A 17,658-nucleotide genomic window follows, 5' to 3' on the forward strand; every position below is an offset into this window, starting at 1 on the left:
GCCAGCCTCTGCCACCATAGGCTCGCCCTGCATTCCGTACCACTCCCTCCCCCTGGCCTGAGTGACCCAGAGCCCCCGAATCAGGTGCTATTTTAACCCCGTAATGTCTGGGTGGAAACAGAAGCCAGCAGGTGACCTACACAAAGAGGCGGGTCCAAATCCAAAGCTGAACCCCAGGAGCTGTGTGAAAAAAAGAAGAGAAAGAGAAACCTCTCTGTGCAGCCTCAGGAGCAGTGGATTAAATCTCCACAATCAAACTGATGTACCCTGCACCTGTGGTATAACTGAATAGACGACGAATCGCCCCAAAATTGAGCTGATGGGCTTTGGGAGCAACTGTTGACTTGGGGTTTGCTTTCTGCAACTAATTGTTTCTGGTTTTATGTTTATCTCAGTTTAGTATTCAGAGCTTGTTATCACTGGTACATTTATTGATTTGGTTGCTCTCTTCCTTTTTTTATATATATATTTTTTTCCTTTTTTCCCCTTTCGTGAGTGTGTATGTGGATGTTTCCTCGTGTGATTTTGTCTGTGTAGCTTTACTTATACCATTTGTCCTGGGGATCTGTTTGTCTGCTTTTTGGTTTTTTTTTTTTTTTTTTTTTTTTTTTTTTTTTTTTTTTTTTTTTTTTGGTTTTTTAGTATAGTTTTTAGCGCTTATCATTGGTGGATTTGTTTTTAGTTTGGTTGCTCTCTTCTTTCTTTCTATTTCTTTTATATTTTTATTTTTAATAACTTTTTTTATATTTTATTTTAATAGCTCTATTTTTTCCTCCCTCCCTCCCTCCCTCCCTTCCTTTCTTTCTTTCTTTTTCTCCCTTTTCTTCTGAGCTGTGTGGCTGACAGGGCCTTGGTGTTCCAGCTGGGGGTCAAGCCTGAGCCTCTGAGGTGGGAGAGCCAACTTAAGGAAACTGGTCCACCAGAGACCTCCCGGCCACACGTAGTATCAAATGACAAAAGCTCTCTCAGAGATCTCTGTCTCGATGTGAAAACCCAGCTCCACTCAACGACCAGCAAGCTACAGTGCTGGACAACCTATGCCAAATAACGAGCAAGACAGGAACACAAACACAACAATTAGCAGAGAGGCTGCCTAAAATCATAATAAGTTCACAGACACCCCAAAACACACCACCAGACGTGGACCTGCCCACCAGAAAGACAAGATCCAGCCTCATCCATCAGAACACAGGCACCAGTCCCCTCCATCAGGAAGGCTACAAAACCCACTGAAGCAATATTACCCACTGAGGGAAGGCACCAAAAACAACAGGAAAAACGAACCTGCAGCCTGCAAAAAGTAGACCCCAAACACAGTAAGTTAAGCAAAATGAGAAGACAGAGAATTACACAGCACATGAAGAAGCAAGGTAAAAACCCACCAGACAAAACAAATGAAGAGGAAATAGGTAGTCTAAATGAAAAACAATTCAGAGTAATGATAGTAAAGGTGATCTAAATCTTGGAAATAGATTGGAGAAAATACAAGAAACATTTAACAAGGACCTAGAAGAACTAAAGAGCAAACAAACAATGGTGAACAACACAATAAATGAAACTAAAAATTCTCTAGAAGAAATCAATAGCAAAATAACTGAGGCAGAAGAATAGATAAGTGACATGGAAGATAAAATAGTGGAAATAACTACCACAGAGCAGAATAAAGAAAAAAGAATTAAAAGAATTGAGGACAGCCTCAGAGACCTCTGGGATAACACTAAATGCACCAACATTCGAATTATAGGGGTCCCAGAAGAAGAATGAAGGGACTGAGAAAATATTTGAAGAGATTAGAGTTGAAAACTTCCCTAGCATAGGTAAGGATTGTCAATCAAGTTGAGGAGGCAGAGAGTCCCATACAGGATAAATCCAAAGAAAAACATGCCAAGACACATATTAATCAAATTATCAAAAACTAAATACAAGGAAAAAATATTAAAAGCACTAAACTAAAAGCAACAAATAACATACAAGGGAATCCCATGAGGTTAACAGCTGATCTTTCAGCAGAAACTCTACAAGCCAGAGGGGAGTGGCATGACATATTTAAAGTGATGAAAGAGGAAAATCTATAACAAAGATTACTCTACCCAGCAAGGATCTCATTCAGATTCGATGGAGAAATCAAAAGCTTAAAGACAAGCAAAAGCTAAGAGAATTCAGCACCACCATACCAGCTTTACAACAAATGCTAAAGGAACTTCTCAAGGCAGGAAACACAACAGAAGGACAAGATCTACAATAACTAACCCAAAATAATTAAGAAAATGGTAATAGGAACATACATACCGATAACCACCTTAAATGTAAATAGATTAAATGCTCCAACCAAAAGACATAAACTGGCTGAATGGATACAAAAACAAAACCTGTATATATGCGGTCGACAAGAGACCCACTTCGGACCTAGGACACATACAAACTGAAAGTGAGGAGTGGAGAAAGATATTCCATGCAAATGGAAATCAGAAGAAAGCTGGAGTAGCAATTATCATATCAGACAAAATAGACTTTAAAATAAAGATTATTACAAGAGACAAGCACACAACATAATGATCAAGGGATCAATCCAAGAAGAAGATATAACAATTGTAAATATTTATGCACCCAACATAGGAGCACCTCAATACATAGGGCAAATGCTAACAGCCGTAAAAGGGGAAATCAACAGTAACACAATCGTAGTAGGGGACTTTAACACCTCATTTACACCAATGGACAGATCATCCAAAATGAAAATAAATAAGGAAAGAGAAGCTATAAATGACACAATAGAACATATAGATTTAATTGGTATTTATAGGACATTCCAGCCAGAAAAAGCAGATTACACTTTCTTCTCAAGTGTGCACCGATAATTCTCCAGTATAGATCACATCTTGGGTCACAAATCAAGCCTCAGTAAATTTAAGAAAACTGAAATCATATCAAGCATCTTTTCTGACCACAAAACTATGAGATTAGAAATGAATTACAGGGGAAAAAAACGTAAAAAAAACACAAACATGAGGAGGCTCAACAATACATTACTAAATAACCAAGAGATCACTGAAGAAATCAAAGAGGAAATCAAAAAATACCTAGAGACAAATGACAATGAAAACACAATGATCCAAAACCTGTGGGATGCAGCAAAAGCAGTTCTAAGAGGGAAGTTTATAGCTATACAAGCCTACCTCAAGAAACAAAAAAAATCTCAAATAAACAATCTAACCTTACACCTAAAGGAACTAGAGAAAGAAGAACAAACAAAACCCAAAGTTAGCAGAAGGAAAGAAACCAAGATCAGAGCAGAAATAAATGAAATAGAAACAAAGAAAACAATAGCAAAGATCAATAAAACTAAAAGCTGGTTCTTTGAGAAGATAAACAAAATTGATAAACCATTAGCCAGACTCATCAAGAAAAAGAGGGAGAGGACTCAAATCAATAAAATTAGAAATGAAAAAGGAGAAGTTACAACAGACCCCATAGAAATACAAAGCATCCTAAGAGACTACTACAAGCAACTCTATGCCAATAAAATGGACAACCTGGAAGAAATGGACAAATTCTTAGAAACGTATAACCTTCCAAGACTGAACCAGGAAGAAACAGAAAATATGAACAGACCAATCACAAGTAATGAAATTGAACTCTGCGATTAAAAATCTTCCAACAAACAGAAGTCCAGGAGCAGATGGCTTCACAGGTGAATTCTATCAAACATTTAGAGAAGAGTTAACACCCATTCTTCTCAAACTCTTCCAAGAAATTGCAGAGGAAGGAACACTCCCAAACTCATTCTATGAGGCCACCATCACCCTGATACCAAAACCAGACAAAGATACTACAAAAAAAGAAAATTACCAACCAATATCACTGATGAATATAGATGCAAAATTCCTCAAAAAAATACTATCAAACAGAATCCAACAACACATTAAAAGGATCATACACCACGATCAAATGGGATTTATCCCAGGGATGCCAGGATTCTTCAATATATGCAAATCAATCGATGTGATACACCATATTAACAAACTGATGAATAAAAACCATATGATCATCTCAATAGATGCAGAAAAAGCTTTTGACAAAATTCAACACCCATTTATGATAAAAACTCTCCAGAAAGTGGGCATAGAGGGAACCTACCTCAACATAATAAAGGCCATATATGACAAACCCACAGCAAACATCATTCTCAATGGTGAAAAACTGAAAGCATTTCCTCTAAGATCAGGAACAAGACAAGGATGTCCACTCTCACCACTATTATTCAACATAGTTTTGGGAGTCCTAGCCATGGCAATCAGAGAAGAAATAAAAGGAATACAAATTGGAAAAGAAGAAGTAAAACTGTCACTGTTTGTAAATAACATGATACCATACATAGAGCATCCTAAAAATGCCACCAGAAAACTACTAGAGCTAATCAATGAATTTGGTAAAGTTGCAGGATACAAAATTAATGCACAGAAATCTCTTGCATTCCTATACACTAATGATGAAAAATCTGAAAGAGAAATTAGGGAAACACTCCCATTTACCACTGCAGCAAAAACAATAAAATACCTAGGAATAAAGCTACCCAGGGAGACAAAAGACCTGTATGCAGAAAACTATAAGACACTGATGAAAGAAATTAAAGATGATACCAACAGATGGAGAGATACACCATGTTCTTGGATTGGAAGAATCAATATTGTGAAAATGACTATACTACCCAAAGCAATCTACAGGTTCAATGCAATCCCTATCAAATTACCAATGGCATTTTTTATGGAACTAGAACAAATCGTCTTAAAATTTGTATGGAGACACAAAAAACCTGAATAGCCAAAGCAGTCTTGAGGGAAAAAATGGAGTGGGAGGAATCAGACTCCCTGACTTCAGACTATACTACAAAGCTACAGTAATCAAGACAATATGGTACTGGTACAAAAACAGAAACAGATCAATGGAACAAGTTAGAAAGCCCAGAGATAAACCCACACACCTACGGTCAACTAATCTATGACAAAGGAGGCAAAGATACACAATGTTGAAAAAACAGTCTCTTCAATAAGTGGTGCTGGGAAAACTGGACAGCCACATGTAAAAGAATGAAATGAGAACATTCCCTAACACCATACACAAAAATAAACTCAAAATGGATTTGAGACCTAAATGTAAAACCAGACACTATAAAACTCTTAGAGGAAAGCATAGGAAGAATGCTATTTGACATAATTCACAGCAAGATGTTCTCTGATCCACCTCTTAGAGTAATGGAAATAAAAACAAAAATTAAAAAATGGAACGTAATGAAACTTCAAAGCTTTTGCACAGCAAAGGAAACCATAAACAAGATGAAAAGACAACCCTCAGAATGGGAGAAAATATTTGCAAACAAATCAATGGACAAAAGATTAATCTCCAAAATATATAAACAGCTCATGCAGCTCAATACTGAAGAAACAAACAACCCAATCCAAAAATGGGCAGAAGACCTAAATAGACATTTCTCAAAGTAAGATATACAGATTGGCAACAAACACATGAAAGGATGTTCAACATCACTAATCATTAGAGAAATGCAAATCAAAACCGCAATGAGGTATCACCTCATCTCAGTCAGAATGGCCATCATAAACAAATCTACAAACAATAAATGCTGGAGAGGGTGTGGAGAAAAGGGAACCCTCTTGCACTGCTGGTTGGTATGTAAATTGATACAGCCAGTATGGAGAATACTAAGGAGGTTCCTTTAAAACCTAAAAATAGAACTACCATATGATCCAGCAATCCCACTCCTGGGCATATACCCTGAGAAAACCATAATTCAATAAGAGTCATGCACCAGAATGCTCTATGTATAATAGCCAGGACATGGAAGCAACCTAAGTGTCCATCAACAGATGAATGGACAAAGAAGATGTGGCATATATATACAATGGAATATTCTCAGCTATAAAAAGAAATGAAATTGGGTTACTTGTAGTGAGGTAGATGGACCTAGAGACTGTCATACAGAGTGAAGTAAGTCAGAAAGAGAAAAACAATTGTCGCATTCTAACACATATATATGGCATCTAAAAAAAAACAAAAATGGTTCTGATGAACCTAGGGCAGGACAGGAATAAAGACGCAGATGTAGACAATGGATTTGAGGACACAGGGAAGGGGAAGGGGAAGCTGGGACAAAGTGAGAGAGTGGCATGGACATATATACACTACTAAATGTAAAATAGCTAGTGGGAAGCAGCTGCATAGCACAGGGAGATCAGCTCGGTGCTTTGTGACCACCTAGAGGGGTGGGATAGGGAAGTGGGGAGGGAGACGCAAGAGGTAGAGGATGTGGGGATATATGTATAGCTGATTCACTTTGTTATACGGCAGAAACTAACATACCATTGTAAAGCAAGTACACGCCAATAAAGATTTTAAATTTTTTCAAAAAGCAAATTCGTTCAGAATAAAATGCTGTAGGATCCCATTTTTACTGGAAAATTTTGCTTGGCTGTCCAAGATGTTAAAGTGGGCAATTCTCTTCCAAGAACTCCCATAATAATTATTGGATTATAATTTCCACCATCCGTAAGTTTTATTAGGCTGCATAAATAAGTCTGTCTTTTATAGGCTTGCATTGGCTTTAATTCTCCATTTTGGAAAATGAAGGCTGTCTCGAATAATTTGACTTTCACCATGAAATGAACATGACAATGATCCCACTTCAACAGCATTTGGAATTAGTATTTAAATCAACCTGTCTATTTCCTCATTACCTAAGATAGTCCCGTTCTATCAAAAGCACGAGAAAACTGTGGAAGGGAAGTGATTCTTAAGAGTAAGAAATGAAAAGAAAGAGAAGATTGGAAGAGTGAGAGCTTTGAAGGAAAGTGGAGCGATTCAAGAAATTAGGAAGAGTATTAGAAGGTCACGTTTTACTTATATATCAATATATGTTAATACATAACAACCTTAGTTTTGATACATAAATTTAAAACTTTTTAAAATTGTCTTTTAGGGTGACTGGCCATCCCAATTTTCTGACTGTTTGGTTCCAGCACTTGAAGTTCTGGCAAATTCCTCAGCCGTCAGACAACTGGGATGATTAATCATCCTGCTTTTAATTCACCTGGTGCAAAACATCTATACTTTATCGTTTTTCCTTCAAACACAGAAAATACAACGTGCATACCTGAAATCTCTGGGGGCTCTGGATTTTGAGGACATGCCTCTCCCACTGATTGTGGAGCCCAGCCGTGCTTTGCCATAAATGCCTTGTAGGACCACCACAGGTAGTTTGAAAGCCAACTGTTAATTTGCCATTCATCTGGCTGGAGAAGTAATAAAATGTAATCTGTGAAAAATAATGAATGTCCAAATAATTACAATAAAGAAGTTCCCAAATGTGGAAAGTAATTCAAATGCTGTGTGCTTTCAAATACCTGACAACCATGTGGGTTATTTGTGGAAAGAAAAACTCTGCTTCGTAAGTTTGAGGAAGGAGAATCCACGTTCGAGACCAATGAGAGGAAGTGAGCTGTTAAAAACAAGGGTCAGTGTGTTAGATGCAGAGCCACCACTGGTAAACTTATTTAATACACCAGGCAATAATTCAGGCCTATATCCACTTTGGGTCAATATATTTTTAAAGAATGAAATATTTAACCGTACCGTTTATCTTTGCAAATGGTCTGCTTGATATTGTTACTTCAATGTATTCCCCAGTAAAATAACTAATTGTGAGTGTACTCCCTAAAACACTGTTATGGGCTGTAGTCCATGACCAAATTCATCTCATAACTTAGAAAGTTATAACCCAGCAAAGATGATATCCAGGGAAAACATTATACTGGGACTGCCCACCAAAGTAAGTAATTCAATGAAGAATTCAAAAAAGATCCTATTTTGTTGTGTTTTTCTCCGGAAAGAATTGGATCAAATAGTCCCAGCTTTTGCCAGGATTATGGAAAACGATACTGAGTCCCAATGCTCTTCTGTATGCTGCAGTACAGACCATGCTGGTCAACTTACTATTTAGAAGCCTACAAAATAAATGTGGAACATTCCCCGGGCTTTCATAGATTTTTTTGCAATGCTTGACAAGGTTATAGTGTATAATACGGGAACCACTGTTTCCTGCTCATCTATTTGGTATGCCACTTTTTGTCAAAAAGAATGAAAAAATGATGTTGATGATGTTGATGATGGCATACCTACCCAAATTATTCAGTGGTATTTGAAAGCTGTCTTGGAAATCAAATTTAATTGTCACATCATTGAGAGAATCAATAGTAAAATTATGAAACCTAAGAAACCTCTTTTTCCCTATAGCTATTCCAAAACTGTACCCTAATGAAGCAGAAAAGAAGAACATTAATGACTGCATATAACATAGTCATAAGCATAACTGAAGTCCCTGCAATAACAGAAAACTGTTCTCAGAATGTACTACCTGGAATAATTTTATAAACGTAATTTCGATGAAGAGCTGGTATCATGGTGATACAAGTGGACGACCATTATTTTGCTCTTGCTTCATATTCAGCAGGGAAAGCAAATGCTAAGAAAGTGAATAATCAAACGAGCATAATAAGCCATAGGGATTTACTGTTTGCAGTTTAAATACAATTATTTGCAATACAAATGGTAATAGTATTCAACAGGCCTTCAATTACTGTTTATAAATATTCAGCTACTAAAAAGCACTTGTGATACATACAGCAAAAATTATTTTCATCTGTCAAGGAAATCACTTAAATTAACCATATTTATTTTTGAAAGTTTGGTCCTAAAACTCAGACTGATACATTAAGCTATTAAATAATAGAAGAGCATTTTCAATAAAATCATAAATTATAAGAATATTTAAGCTAGGTGTTTTATAAATACAAACTATGTCATCTGGTACATTTTATGACACTGTAAATTATTCTGTATTTTGTCAAAAATTAAATGAGGTTAACCTTCAGGTTATCGTAAAAAGTAAAGTTTTAAATTCAGAAACAACTTGAGATCCTTTAGCCTTTGTTCTAGTAATAAGATTTCTTTTCATGGGGTAAAAAAGTATTCAAAATGCACCCAATAACAATACTTGTTTTTTTGTTTTTTATTTATTATTTTTTTAAATTCCGATTTAGTGACAATAGCGTTCTTTCAAATGCACACTCAATTTTACCTTGCTCCCTATGAGTATAGAAGTTCTTTAATTCACAGTTGGAGATGTTCCGTAGAGAACATCATCTTATAGAAAGTTATCTTGCTTTCCCTAGGACTTTAGTTATCGGGTCTACGAGTATAAAAGAAAGAAGCAGATCCTTGGCAGCATAAGTTTTTCCCACACGCCCATTCCCTCATCTGATATCCTCTCCTACTGCTGGCTCGAAGCGTCAAGAAGAGACTTACAAAGCTGATTAAAAAAAAAAAAAAGGTATTCAATATTATCTCCACACACCCCTTTTAGTCCTTGAGGGAGCCTAGTAACATCATACCACACAACACCATTCTCATCACATGTCTCCTATTAATCTCTACCATATTCATTTCAGTTTGTTCATATGATTCATAAATTCTCATTTTATTCCTGCATCCATAAAAGCAACTTCATAGCCTATCTTTGAAACAGATTTAAAACCACCTTGTGATGAAGTCGTTAATTATTAAAGCTACAAAATAAGAATTATTACAAAATACGACAGGATGACTGCATTTATAATCTTTTTTTTTTGTGGTATGCGGGCCTCTCACTGTTGTGGCCTCTCCCATTGCGGAGCACAGGCTCCAGACGCGCAGGCTCAGCGGCCATGGCTCACGGGCCCAGCCGCTCCGCAACATGTGGGATCTTCCCGGACCGGGGCACGAACCCGTGTCCCCTGCATCGGCAGGCAGACTCTCAACTACTGCACCACCAGGGAAGCCCTCCGTTTATAATCTTAAATGTTTATGTTAAAGGGCTTTTTCTTCTTAGTAGCTGGGTACATGTAGGAGTAAAACCCCAGAAGTATATAAAATATGAAAGCAACAAAAACCATGAATCAAGTTTTGAGGGCTAATTCAATAACTTTGGACAGTGAATTACCCCAACCTTGATCCTTAGAAAAGATAAGGTAGAATTTTCAGTCTCACTTTCTTCAACTACTGATAGGCAGTCTTGCCTTTCTTCCATTTCCCAAGTTCTAAGTGATTAATGGGAATGCATGCAAGCAGGAGAAACAGAAACCCTATTGCATGCTGTAGAGTAACCAATGGGCTCAAAGGAACTCGAAAAACTGAGTACTTTAACAGTAAGATAACATCAAAAAAAAAAAATCAGGCTGCAGGAATGGATCACTGTGACAAGATCCAAGACCTGAAGCAAAGGTTAAAATGTCAAAACTTTTGGAACAGGAAAAGTGTGTTCATTTGTGACAGAAATATGGCTCAGTTCAGATAACAGAGGTTAAATAACAGTCTTAGATACAAACTCCTTCAAGTTGGTAATTTCTGTTTATTAAATTCCATTTCTGTTGAATCATAAGTTTTGCCTCATTCCTGTTCATTAAACTAACAAGTTCAACATAAGCACATAATATTTGTTAAAACTGTATCAAAGGATACCCTCAAATAGTAATTCCCTATAATTGCTAGCACTGTGTAAATAAATGTTGCCATATACATTTAAGTCTGCTTCAGTGATAAAGGGCTAGGTGAATCACTTTAGGGAATCATAAAATATGCAATAAAAATGAGAGTGAGATTAATAAAAATGTCAATGTAAAGACCTCTGAAATTTTTCTCCTCAATAAAAACAATGAAAATATTGGCAAAAACGGCTACAGTAAAGCTTACAGCAAACCGCAGACCTTTTATTCAATAAATAACTGAATCTCAGTAAAAACAGTAAATTTTAGGGGGGGTTTTCTTTTCTTTTTCTTTTTAACTTGGCCCTATTCCTACCACTCTCCAGCTCCACAGCAACTATAAAAAATGGCAGCCCACATTCCTGGGGCAGCATGGCAACCACAGAAATGAGCAGAATAGAGTTAAAACTCTTTCAAGCCTCATTACCAAATAATTATCAAATAATTATCCTTATTTGATATGTCTGGTGTTTCCTGAAAGACACCACTTATAAGGCTGTCTGAAATTGCCCAGTGCAAATAGACTGTTTACAGTAGGCATGTGTTGAAAACAATTACTGGCAAGTGTTTTAACTTTACTGTTGCTTGGTGCAGTACATAACATATGGGGTCAACAATAGACTAACCAAAAGCTTAAAGCAAAACTGAAATGTTGCATAGGAACTTTGAAATGCTCCAACATCTTCCCGCAAACCTATAGAGACATGTGCATGCATAGGGCTGTACGCATGCTCTGGAAAGACCTGAAAAGGCCCTAAGCTCTCATCTCTGGCTGACTTTGAGGCTCTCTTAAGGCAGGAAGTGAAGAATAAGACAGAGATATCAACTGCCTAGGTAAGTGTTGAAGATACACCACAATAGAGTCCCTCAACGAACACTGGGAAATTTACTGGTTCCAGGCATTTAAGAAACTCTCTTTACAGCTGACCACTTGGCTGACCAAGCAGAGAATTCAATGGACACACATGACAGGAATAAAGACTTTACAGAATTATTCCAGGAAAGTCACTAAAGTAAAAACAACAAATACAACAAACCACAACAAACTGTAAAATTGAGGGAAAAAGATTTCCACACTTGCCACATTATATTGTTGTAGATGTCCGTGTTTCAAAAGAAATTGTGAGAAATGCAAAGAAACAAAAAAATGTGACTCATACAAAGGAAAAAAACAATCAAACAAAAGTGTCTCTGAGAAAGCCCAGATGCTGGACCTACCGAAAAAAAGACTTTAAATCAGCTATTTAAAATATTTCAAAGATCTAAAGGAAACCATGTCTAAAGAACTAAGAAACCATGAGAATGATATCTTACAAAGTAGAGACTATCAGTAAAGAGATATAAATTATAAAATCAATAACTAATCACTATAATTGATTGTTATACTTGATAAAAATCAAACTCAAAATTCAGTGTTGATGGGCACACAATATATTAAGATGCTATTTGTGGCAATAACAGCATAAAGGTGGGGAGAACAGAGCTAGGTAGGACAAATTTCTTAAATACTATTGCAATTAAATTGTTCTAATCCAGCATCGATTGTTGTAATCCCTAAAGCATCCAGTAAACTAATTCAAAATTTTATGTATATACATACAATATATAATACATATAGAAAATATATATGTAACAGAGAAGAAAACAGTAATGGAGGAACAGAGTAACAAGACAGACATAGACAAAACAAACAGCAGATAGCAGGTGTAAATCCTATCTTATCAATCAAAAGTCTGAGGTTGATATATTGTATAAAGACATAAGCCAACAGTTCAACTACAAATAAAAGGGCTGAAAATAAAGAAATATTAAAAATATACAAACAACTAAAAGAGAGCTGAAAATTCATAAAACATATTTTAATTCACAATAAAAATGTTATTAGAGACATAAAAGAACAATTTATAATGAAAAAAGAATCAACCCATCAAATAACAATTATAAATATATATGCACCTAAAAACAGAGCCCCAAAATATAAGAAACAAAAACTAATAGAGTCAAAGTGAAAACAGAGAATTCAACAATAATAGTTGGAAACTTCAACACCCCATTTTTCAGAATGAATAGAACAATTAGACAGAAGATCAGTAAGGGTACAGAAGACTTGAGCAACACTATAAACCAGTTAGACCTAACAGACGCATATGGAATCCTCTATCCAACAGCAGCAAAATGCATATGCTTCTATTATGTACACAAAATGTTCTCCAGGAAAGACCTTATTTTAGGCCACAAAACAAGTCTCAATACATTTAAGAGGATGTTAATCATACAAGTATGTTCTACAGCTACAATGGAGTGAGTGATTTGAGTCAAGAACAGAAAGAAAGAAAGAAAAACAGAAACAGAAAGAAATTAAGGAAATTTGCAAATATGTAGAAATTAAATAACACACTCCTAATGGGTCAAAGGTGAAAATCAGAAGAGAAATTAGAAAATACTTGAGATGAATAACTAATTTAACTGCATCTCATGCATTTTGAAGCATTGTGAAAATACAATATATCAAAATGCATGAGATGCAGTTAAATTCATGCTTAGAAATAAATTTATAGCTATAAATTACTAAATTTAAAAAAAAGTTTTAAAATCAACAATCTAAACTTGCACCTTACAAAGCTGGAAGAAGAGCAAACTAAACCCAAAGCAAGTAGTAGAAGAAAATAGTAAATATTAGAGCATAAATAAATCAAATAGAGAATAGACAACCAATAGAATAAAATTAAGTAAACCAAAAGTTGGTTTTTGGAAAGATCAACAAAATTGACAAATCTTTCACTAGCCTGACCAATAAAAAAAAAGACAACTCAATTTACTGAATGAATAGTGAAACAAGGGTCAGAACTGCCAACTTTACAGAAATAAAAAGAATTATAAGGAAACATTATCAACAAATGCAGGCTAACGAATTAGATAACCTTGATAATATGAAAAAAATCCTAGCAAGACCCAAAAACTGATTCAGGACCTAAACTGACTCTAGTAGAGATAGAAAATCTGAATAGATAACAAAACAATGAATCAGTAACCAAAAAGCTCCCCACAAAGAAATTCTCAGTCACAGAAGGATGAACTAGTGAATTCTATAAAACATTTAGAGAATTAACACTAACTTCACCAACTCTTGCACAAATTATAAGAGGAAAGACTTCCCAATTCATTCTGTGAGGCCATTATTTCCTTGATACCAAAACCTGGCAAACATGTCACAAACATATCAAAAAATGAAAATTATAGATCAATATCCCATATGAACATACATGTAAAAATACTAAACAAAATACTGGAAAGCCTCATCAAGCAAGACATAAAGATATAAAAAGGATTATTCACTGTGACCAAGCGGAATTTATCCCAGGAATGCAAATTTGGTTCAACATATGAAAACCAATCACTATATGAAAACTAATCACTATAAAACACCATATAGGGCTTCCCTGGTGGCGCAGTGGTTGAGAGCCCGCCTGCCGATGCAGGGTACATGGGTTCGTGCCCCGGTCCGCGAAGATCCCACATGCCGCGGAGCAGCTGGGCCTGTGAGCCATGGCCGCTGAGCCTGTGCGTGCAGAGCCTGTGCTCAGCAAAGGGAGAGGCCGCGGCAGTGAGAGGCCCGCGTACGGCAAAAAAAAAAAAAAACACCATATAAATAAAGGCCCAAAATGACATGATCATCTCAATAGATGCAGAAAACACATATGACAAAGTCTAACACTTTATTGGGATAAAAAACACTTCATATATTAGAGACGTGAACATGCTTACCTGATAAATGACATCTACAAAAAACCCTCAGCTAACATCAAACCTGATGGTAAAAGTTTAAAAAGTTTTCCACTAATGGAAATAAGGATATCTGCTATCACCAATTCCATTCAACATTGCGCCCAAGTTTCTAGGTGGGCAATTAGACAAGGAAATGAAATAAAAGGCAGCCAGAAAGGAAACAAAGTAAAACTATTTGCAAATGACATGGTCTTGTACATAGAAGGTCCTAAGGAACCATGCAATTACATCAGCCCATTTGAACAGTCGATGATAATCTTCCCATGTTAAGATCAGCTAATTGGTAACTTTAATTACAACTGCAAAGTCCTTTGACAGAATTACCTAGATTAGTGTTTGAATAACCAGGGGATGAGAATCTTGGGGGGACATCTTTAGAATTCTGCCTACTACAATCAGTAGCCACTAATTTGGTTCCCTTGTTCCATTTGCTATGTTATAAGGTACTGACCAAAATCTATGAGGCCTAAAGTAGTTATGTTCCTACGAGTTCTCCCTTTACTGATTCGGTTGTAGGACACTGAATCAGCATAACTAATCATCAGAGTTGCGAGACTTCACTTGCAGAGAACTAAAATCTTCTGAGTCCTTTCCAACCACTTTAATTGGTAAAAGTCCCTGCCCACTTTCATTTGGCAGAATCTCAGTCTACTGACCATTTGGCTATGATTCAAAAGGTACATTCTTTGAAATTTGTATCATATTTATTTCAATATACATTTATTTTATGTATTTCTGTTCAGTATGGATTCAGTATGAGGCTGAATTAATTTGAATTAATACTCATCTAATTTAACAAATAAGTCACCTGCCTGTAAAGATAAAATTTCTGCCAAAAGGAAAGCAAATGATATAAAGGAAAAAATTCTATGTCTACAGAGAAATTGTAGCACATATTATTTTTTGGCTCTAATTAGTGAAATAATATCGTTTACTTTAAGATAGGTTTACTACTAATTTATGTGGAGTAATTTCATTGATGTCATATCAGTTAATTCAAATAATCATCTGGGTTGTCAATTATGATTCCCTGACTGATATATTACCTGAATTTGAAATAAAAGGAATGAGGAAATAAACAAATATATTATCCAATAAAAAATAAGCATCACGTTTATAGAAGAATTATATAAACCTCATGTAGCTTATTTTAAATGCACACATGCAGGCACACATCAAGAACCCTGATATCATGAACTTGGCAATCAAAGAATTTGTGGGAAAGAAAAAAACACAGAAGCTCTCTGCAAAACACTACCTGAGGCAGAATGAATTATGAAGTACCAAATGTGTATGCCTTTGAAATTAATTATGTGGTGTGGCTGAGGAGTTGCATTATCCATCAACCCTCTCATTTCCACTGCCTGATTGGACAGTATTGGTAATTATTGGTAATAGGACTGTCAGCTGTGAAGGAGTTTGGGTAGAGATGGGAAAAGAGGGAAGGAAATGGTACTGATGAGCAAAATCTGTAACCTTTGGGTGACATAATTCCTGACATTCCCAAATACACTTTTGGCCTAATCTTCATTTCCAGAGACCGTATTCTCTAGCCATAGCAGACTGCTATATTATTGCCTGGGCACACCAAGTAACTCTATATGGTCCTTATGTGGTTCTTTCAGTTTGAAATATTTCTTTCACTTCCTTGTCCACTGAAATATCATTCATCTTTCAAGTCCTTTCTCAAATGCCCTTCTCCTTTCCAGTGTCAGAATTTGCCTATAGCCACAGAGCAATCTGCTCAGACTAATATTATAGTACTTTTCTAATTTCTCCCTGTATTAAAATTAACTGGGTTATTCTTGAGAATGCTTTCCAAAGAGATCATAAACACTCTAATATGCAACATGTATCTTAAAAATCTTTATAACATTCACAGCCTTTATCATGATGCCTTACACACACTGGGCTTAATAAGAGCTTTTGAACTGAAATTAACAATTGATACCAACATATAAAATTGTCTTTCATAAACACAATAAATTTTTCATCTTTAATTAATTTTTATTTTGAAACTAGTGTAACTACAATATTAAAAATGCAACAAGTGGAAAAATACACTGTATACCCGCTTAATGAACATAATTCTTATTTTTATTATAAGAAACAGGCTTAACTACTGTAATAAAATCTCCTCCATAATTGAAAATTCAGATGAATTTTTAAATAACAGTGTAATGAAGCTGATTTCTTTGCAAAATCAGAGTATAGATCAAAGTAAGCTTCACCTATGTTTGCTACAAAAATGAATTGAATACTGACCACTAAAATTAAGATTATAACTTATCTGTTAGTGGAGGAATTTTATCCTTTACTTATGTATCCCCATTGCATACTGTCAGATGCAAACTGCTCAATTAATGTTTATTGAACAGACTAAGGGACAGCAAACTATGACCTGCAGACAAATCTCACCTTCCACCTGATTTTGCATGGCCTGAGAGCTAAGGGTTTTTACACTTTTAAATGGTTAAAAAAATTCAAAAGAATAGTATTTTATGACATGTGAAAGTTATATGAATTATAAATTCCAGTGTCCATCAGTAAAGTTTTATTATAATATAGTCATGCTTTATCTTTAAGTATTGTTTATGGCAACTTTCGCAGTATAGTGGCAGAGTTGAGTAGTTGGGACACAGACTGTATACCCTAAAAAGCCACAATTATTTACTATCTGGCCCTTTAAAAAAAACATGCAGATCCCTGGAATAGAACATTAACGCTCAGGTTAATGTCTCCTTTACTAAATTGCAGCTTCACTGGGGACAAGATCTGTGTTCTTGTTCACTATTATAGCTACACATACACAATGTGTGGAATAAGATATTTGCCCAATAAAAAGTTTTTAAATATATTAAATAAATAAACATTACTTTTTCACTAACATCAAAATAAATGGATATTAAGACTATAAAGGCTATAAAAACTTGATCTAGAGAGTGAGAATATGAGACTCTTTTCTATTTTTTGTCTTTTGCTGTTTCTTATTAATAAAAGAATCTAAGTCACTGTCTAAATAACACAGCCTGCCAAGTATTGAGAAATAGATTATGGTTCCTAGTGCCCTTCAGAAAGGGCAGCATAGATCAGTTTAGGACACCCTGGTGTTAGAAAAACCAGTGATGAATATAATGCTTATATTAAAAAAACAAGACAAACCTAAAAGCTTTGGCCTGAGGTTAAGCTACCTCTGCAGCTAAAACACTGCTAGAAAGGCTGCTATTTCCTTAGCCTGGAGAATCAGGTAAAGAAGCCAAGGACATGCAGGTCCGCCATAAAT

At 35.6% G+C, this 17,658-nt stretch overlaps 1 protein-coding gene across 1 annotated transcript in view; it reads right to left on the minus strand.

Moving 5' to 3' along the window:
• MALRD1 (MAM and LDL receptor class A domain containing 1) overlaps nt 1-17,658 on the minus strand; it is a 580,486-nt gene that overhangs the window by 545,651 nt on the left and 17,177 nt on the right. The window contains exons 4-5 of the mRNA XM_024765840.1: nt 7,416-7,510; nt 7,166-7,327 (exon numbers count right to left, since the gene is read on the minus strand). Of these exons, the coding sequence (XP_024621608.1) occupies nt 7,166-7,327; nt 7,416-7,510 (257 nt within the window). The remainder of the gene's footprint in view (nt 1-7,165; nt 7,328-7,415; nt 7,511-17,658) is intronic.

The sequence above is a fragment of the Neophocaena asiaeorientalis genome, unplaced genomic scaffold (assembly GCF_003031525.2).
Source record: "Neophocaena asiaeorientalis asiaeorientalis breed wild unplaced genomic scaffold, Neophocaena_asiaeorientalis_V1.1 scaffold217, whole genome shotgun sequence".
NCBI classification, from domain to species: domain Eukaryota; kingdom Metazoa; phylum Chordata; class Mammalia; order Artiodactyla; family Phocoenidae; genus Neophocaena; species Neophocaena asiaeorientalis.